The 6,266-nt window shown below is 44.9% G+C and overlaps 1 protein-coding gene across 1 annotated transcript; it reads left to right on the forward strand.

Moving 5' to 3' along the window:
- Positions 1-104: 104 nt before the first annotated feature.
- Sos (Son of sevenless guanine nucleotide exchange factor) lies at positions 105-6,054 on the forward strand. Its single transcript, XM_018004226.2, has 6 exons — positions 105-1,803; positions 1,860-2,821; positions 2,966-3,808; positions 3,869-4,759; positions 4,828-5,548; positions 5,615-6,054. Exons 1-6 carry the CDS (start codon positions 444-446, stop codon positions 5,656-5,658), a joined length of 4,821 nt encoding a protein of 1,606 aa, XP_017859715.1. The 5' UTR covers positions 105-443; the 3' UTR covers positions 5,659-6,054.
- The last annotated feature ends 212 nt before the right edge of the window (positions 6,055-6,266 follow it).

Consider the following 6,266-nt stretch of genomic DNA (forward strand, 5'->3'; position numbering starts at 1 on the left):
ATTAAAAACAGATTTTAAGAATTGGATTCTGTTATGGACATTTTATTTACATTTAAAAATATGCAAGACAGCATGTATGTTATCGCTTATCGAATATATATGAGTGACGTTTTACAGCACTGACAAACGAGTATTGCAGCTAACTTAACACCGTAATAAGCAGAATTTGCAGAGAAAATATATTGAAAAAATTGTGTGTATAGCATGTAAAAACAAAGTTTTGTTTTTGTTCCATTACGATTGCAAATACATAACGCGTAGCGTAAATCACCAAGCAAAAACAAGAAAGAAGAAAACCAAACAAAAAGAGAAAAAAATGCTAGAAAATGTTGCTGCCCGAAAAAGACGTTTCTGTTGACTAATAACAAGAGCGCGCGTGTGTGTATGCGTGTGCATGTGCATGTGTGTGTGTGTATACGCATGTGTGTGTGTGGAGTGCAGAAATGTTTTCCAGCGTTGGCAGCCATGGAATTAGCGTTGGCATTGCCTCCACCGTGCAGGACACCGATGGCTATGACTTCACAAAGGACGAGAATGCGGCCCGTTGGCGCGGGCTATTTATACAATCTTTGCGCAAGGTGCTGGAGCAGGTGAATCCGCGCGTAACAGCCAAAGAAGATGCCTTGCTATATGTGGAGCATCTGTGCGTGCGCCTATTGGCCAAGCTGTGTGCCAAACCCTTGCCGCATTCAGTGCAGGATGTGGAAGTTAAAGTAATCAAATCATTCCCATCGCCACTCGACCAGCGGGCCCTTAAGGAGATCAACGAGCTAATCAATTCGAAGAAACGCAAATGTCTGCTTCCAACAGAACGTGTCCATACGTTGTTGCAGAAGGATGTCCTTCAGTATAAAATTGATAGCTCAGTATCGGCATATCTAGTCGCTGTGCTGGAGTGTATTTCCTCTGACATATTAAGAACGGCCGCCGACTATGTTTGCCGTATTGCACATAGCGAGATTGTTAAGGAGGACATTGAAGTGGTCTTGAACGCGGATGGCATGATACTAGACATGCTCAATAGTAGCGGCGAGGAGCTCAAATGCAATGTCCTGCCTAGTCCGTTGTCGTTGCCGGCGCAACGAGCAAGTGCCACATATGAGGAGACGGTAAAGGAGCTTATCAATGATGAGAAACAGTATCAAAGAGATTTGCATATGATTATACGTGTCTTTCGCGAAGAGCTGGTGAAAATAGCGCGTGATCCAAAGGAACTTGAACCTATATTTTCCAACATTATGGATATATACGAGGTGACTGTGACGCTGTTGGGCTCTCTGGAGGATGTTATTGAGATGTCACAGGAGCAGAATGCGCCATGCGTGGCGAGCTGTTTCGAAGAGCTAGCTGAGGCCGAAGAGTTCGATGTGTATAAGAAGTACGCGCACGATGTAACATCGGCGGCATCACGAGAGGCACTCAGTAATCTGCTGGCCAAACCTGATGCATTGTCGTTAATGTCGGCGGGTCATGGTTTTCGAGAGGCAGTCAAGTATTATTTGCCCAAGCTGCTACTGGTGCCCATTTGCCATGCATTTGTTTATTTTGATTATATCAAACATTTGATGGATCTCAGCACATCACAAGATGACATCGAGAGCTTTGCCCAGGTGCAGGGACTGCTTCATCCACTGCACTGCGATCTTGAGAAGGTGATGGCCAATCTGTCGAAGGAGCGACTTTTGCCGGTCAGCGGTCGCGTGCGTCGACAAATGGCTATCGAGCGCACACGTGAGCTGCAGTTGAAAGTGGAGCACTGGGATGACAAGGACGTGGGTCTCAATTGCAACGAGTTTATACGGGGTATGTGGTAGCTACGCTTCCATTAGCACTTTACTAATTTCAATCATATTTCGCAGAGGACGCTCTCAGCAAACTCGGCTCCGGGAAACGTATCTGGAGCGAGCGTAAGGTGTTTCTTTTTGATGGTTTGATGGTGCTCTGCAAAGCGAATACGAAGAAGCAAACCCCTTCGGCAGGTGCGACTGCATATGACTTTCGTTTAAAAGAAAAGTTCTTTATGCGTCGCGTGGAGATCAACGATCGTGCGGACACGGAAGAGCTGAAGCATAGCTTTGAGCTAATCACACGGATGCACCCTGCTATTATTTTGTCCGCTAAGAATGCACAACACAAAAACGATTGGATGGCTGATTTGATTATGGTGAACACAAAGTCAATGTTAGATCGCATATTGGATAGTATACTGCAGGATATTGAGCGCAAGCATCCGTTGCGCATGCCCAGCCCGGAGATCTACAAATTCGCTGTGCCCGACAGTGCAGAGAATATTGTGCTTGAAGAACGGGACAGTGGGGTGGTCCCCATGATAAAGGGCGCTACCCTGTGCAAACTAATCGAACGGCTGACCTATCACATCTATGCGGATCCAACATTTGTGCGCACCTTCCTCACCACATATCGGTATTTCTGTTCGCCCCAGCAGCTGCTCACTCTGCTAATGGAGCGTTTCGAAATACCTGAGCCCAGTTTGGTCTATCAAGAGCAACAGCAGCATTCAAATAATATAGGCAGTAATGCCAATGCCGATCTCGATAAGGATGCTGCTGCCACATCGGTGGATAGCGATAAAATGTTAAAGAACTCGCAGCGTGAGGATTGGAAAAGGTATCGCAAAGAGTTTGTTCAACCAGTGCAATTTCGTGTGCTAAATGTACTAAGGCATTGGGTGGATCATCATTTCTATGATTTTGAGAAGGACCCAACATTGCTGGAAAGACTGTTGCAGTTTCTCAATGAAGTTAACAGCAAGTCCATGCGCAAATGGGTTGACTCGGTGCGCAAGATAGTCGATCGCAAGGTAAATATTTGTTGCAGCGTTGTATCTGTTGATCATTCGATAAGTGCTAGATATATGCGTTGCACTGACTTAAGGATTTTAAGTCTAATGGTTTATCCAATTTGATAAATATTTTAATTGAATGCTCGTTTCTCTCTTCTGTAGAATAAACAAAGCAATAAAAAGATCGTTTATGCCTACGGTCATGATCCACCGCCCATTGAATATCATCTGAATGTGCCTGATGATGAGATAACGCTGCTTACCCTACATCCACTGGAGGTGGCGCGTCAACTCACTTTACTGGAGTTTGAGATGTACAAGAATGTAAAGCCATCGGAATTGGTTGGGTCGCCCTGGACCAAAAAGGATAAAGAGCTAAAGAGTCCCAATCTGCTAAAGATCATGAAGCATACGACAAATGTGACGCGTTGGATTGAGAAGTCTATCATGGAGGCAGAGAACTATGACGAACGCCTGGCCATCATGCAACGAGCCATTGAGGTGATGATGGTAATGCTGGAGCTAAACAATTTCAATGGCATACTCTCGATTGTGGCAGCGATGGGCACCGCGGCTGTGTTTCGTTTACGTGCCACTTTCAATGGACTCCCGGAGCGGCACCGCAAGTTCTTGGATGAATGCAGGGAGCTGAGCGAGGATCATTTAAAGAAATACCAGGAGCGTTTACGTTCCATTAATCCACCCTGTGTGCCATTCTTTGGTCGCTATCTCACAAATATATTGCATTTGGAGGAGGGTAATCCGGATCTGTTGACCAACACAGAACTCATAAATTTCTCAAAGCGGCGAAAAGTGTCGGAAATAATTGGCGAAATACAACAATATCAGAATCAGCCTTATTGCCTGAACGAAGAGCCAACCATACGGCACTTTTTCGAGCAGCTCGATCCTTTTAATGGAATGTCTGACAAGGAGATGTCGGATTACTTGTATAATGAAAGTCTACGCATTGAGCCGCGTGCCTGTAAAACAATACCAAAATTTGTAAGTCTAAAAGCTGCCACAACTGGGACAATGAATTCATTAAAATAATTTTCTTTGCAGCCCCGCAAATGGCCAAACATTCCGCTCAAATCGCCGGGCATTAAACCACGGCGGCAGAACCAAAATAACAACAGTAACAAGTTGCCTAGCAATGTGGCAGCTAACGTGGATCCTCCTCCAATGGCAGCAGCAGCAGCAGCAGCAACAACTACAACGACAGCAGTCAGCAGCAGCAGCAGTATTGGAGATCAAAGTCCGCAGCATAATCCGCACGCGTATTCAGTGTTTGCTCCGGTCATAATACCGGAGCGTAATGGCGGGCATAGCTGGAGTAGCCATGCGGTGCAACCACGCACTACAGACAATGGGGAGGTGGCGCCGGCGCCGCATCTGCCCCGCAAACCGGCTGCGCATGTTTGGACACAGAATAACAGCTATGTGCCAACGGAAGGATTTCTGCCATCAGATCAACAGTTGCCATCAGCAACAGGCAGCAACTGGACTATGTCCGATTGTTATGTGATTTCAGATACAGAAACGATGCCGCCATCGCCTTTGCCAAAGTTGATGATTAGTCCGCGGCATGAGGCAACAGCGCCACCACCGCCGCCGGTGCCACCAGCCAGCAACCGTTCACCATTCCATGGACGCGCTGCACAAACGCAATACAGTCCTACGCACAGCATAGCTAGCACGGTGACACTTATTGGGGGCGGCGGCTTAGGGGATGTTAGTCCGCAACTGGGGGGCTTCTACTGCAACAGTGAACAGAGCCAGCAGCAGGGACAGCCGCAACCGGGTGCGGTGCCCATATCCCCGCATGTAAATGTGCCAGCGGCCAATAGCATGGAGTACCGAGCTGTGCCGCCGCCGTTGCCGCCTCGACGTAAGGAACGCACTGAAAGCTGCGCGGATATGGCACAGAAGCGGCAAGCTCCTGATGCGCCTATAGTAAGCTAAAAATATGATTTGATTAACTGACTTAATAAAAACTATTTATAATTTGTCTCGTTTGGCAGTTACCTCCGCGTGATGGTGAGCTAAGTCCGCCGCCGATACCGCCTCGCCTCAACTATTCCACGGCAGCGGGCTATGGTCGTCAGCCCAAGGAGTTTGTAGGCAAAAGTAGCAGCTTGTTGTTGCCAAACACGAGCAGTATTATGATACGCCGAAATTCGGCCAAACAACCATCGCTGGGCGTCAATACGTCAGGCACCTCCAATAATAACAACAACACCAATGCAACAATTGCAGCGGGTAGCGAAGATCCTCAGCAACAGTTACAACATCAGCAGCTGCAGCAGCAGCAACAGCAACACCAGCAGCACCAACAACAACAACAACTGCAGCAACCACCACAGTCGATCTCGCCAGCATTAAGCTCCTCGACAACCACATCACCTATGACACCTATGACGCCCATGTCACCGTACATTCCCAGCACTGTAGACGGTTCCAGCAGTTACCCCCAACAGCAATACCAATTGCAGCAGCAGCAGCAAAATCGTCATCGGCCGCCAACGCAATCTCAACAGCCCGTGGCTTGTGGACAACATAATTTTCAACAACAGCAACAGCCGCATCATTCGAATTCGCATCCACATACGCATCAGCATCCATCACATCACCCGAACAGACGCTCGTCCCCAAAGGAATTCTTTCCTATTGCCACGAGCCATGATGGCACACCCAAACTTCCACCAAAACCTAGTCTAAGCGCAAACTTCTACAACAATCCAGGTTAGCTGTGATAATTATACAATTACATACATTTAACTATATATAAAGCTTTCAATATCATTGCAGATAAAGGTACGATGTTTCTTTACCCAAGTACAAACCAAGAATAATATTTATTACCTAGCGATGTGTGATAGGACAAAAATAAAACAAAAAACAAAAACAGAATACCACAAAGAGAGATAGAGAAAAGGTAAAACGTGGCATCAAAAGCATAAAAAATAGAAAATATAAATGATATAGATACAGGAAACAAAATGTATATGTATGTGTATTCAATATATAGTATGGACCGAGTTAAATGCGATAATTTTTATTATTCAAAACTAAACAAACAAACAGAAAAAATTAAAAAAATAAAATAAAAATCAAATTAAATCCGAGATTGAAGAGGATGTATGTTATAATAAATTATATTATAAGAAATTGTAAATACTGAGAACATTGTATTGATCGTAGCCCGTAAAAACAATAAAGTATAACACTATTGTTAGACATTGGTCAAATTTGGTATTTTGTTTGCATTTTGGAACAAGTTATCGTATAATTCATGTAGTGCTTTAATCAAAACACGTATGTATTTTTGCTTAAACCTAACAATCTTAATCTCTTGCAAAAGAAAGTCTTCTAAAAACTAAGAGTATACTAGACGACAGCAGTTAAATCTTATGGAAAGTATGTGATTAAAAGTTTCATTTAAAAAAATTCCATTTCACAT

The sequence above is a fragment of the Drosophila arizonae genome, chromosome 3 (genome assembly GCF_054131065.1).
Source record: "Drosophila arizonae isolate 15081-1271.41 chromosome 3, UAZ_ARI_1.0, whole genome shotgun sequence".
NCBI classification, from domain to species: Eukaryota; Metazoa; Arthropoda; class Insecta; order Diptera; family Drosophilidae; genus Drosophila; species Drosophila arizonae.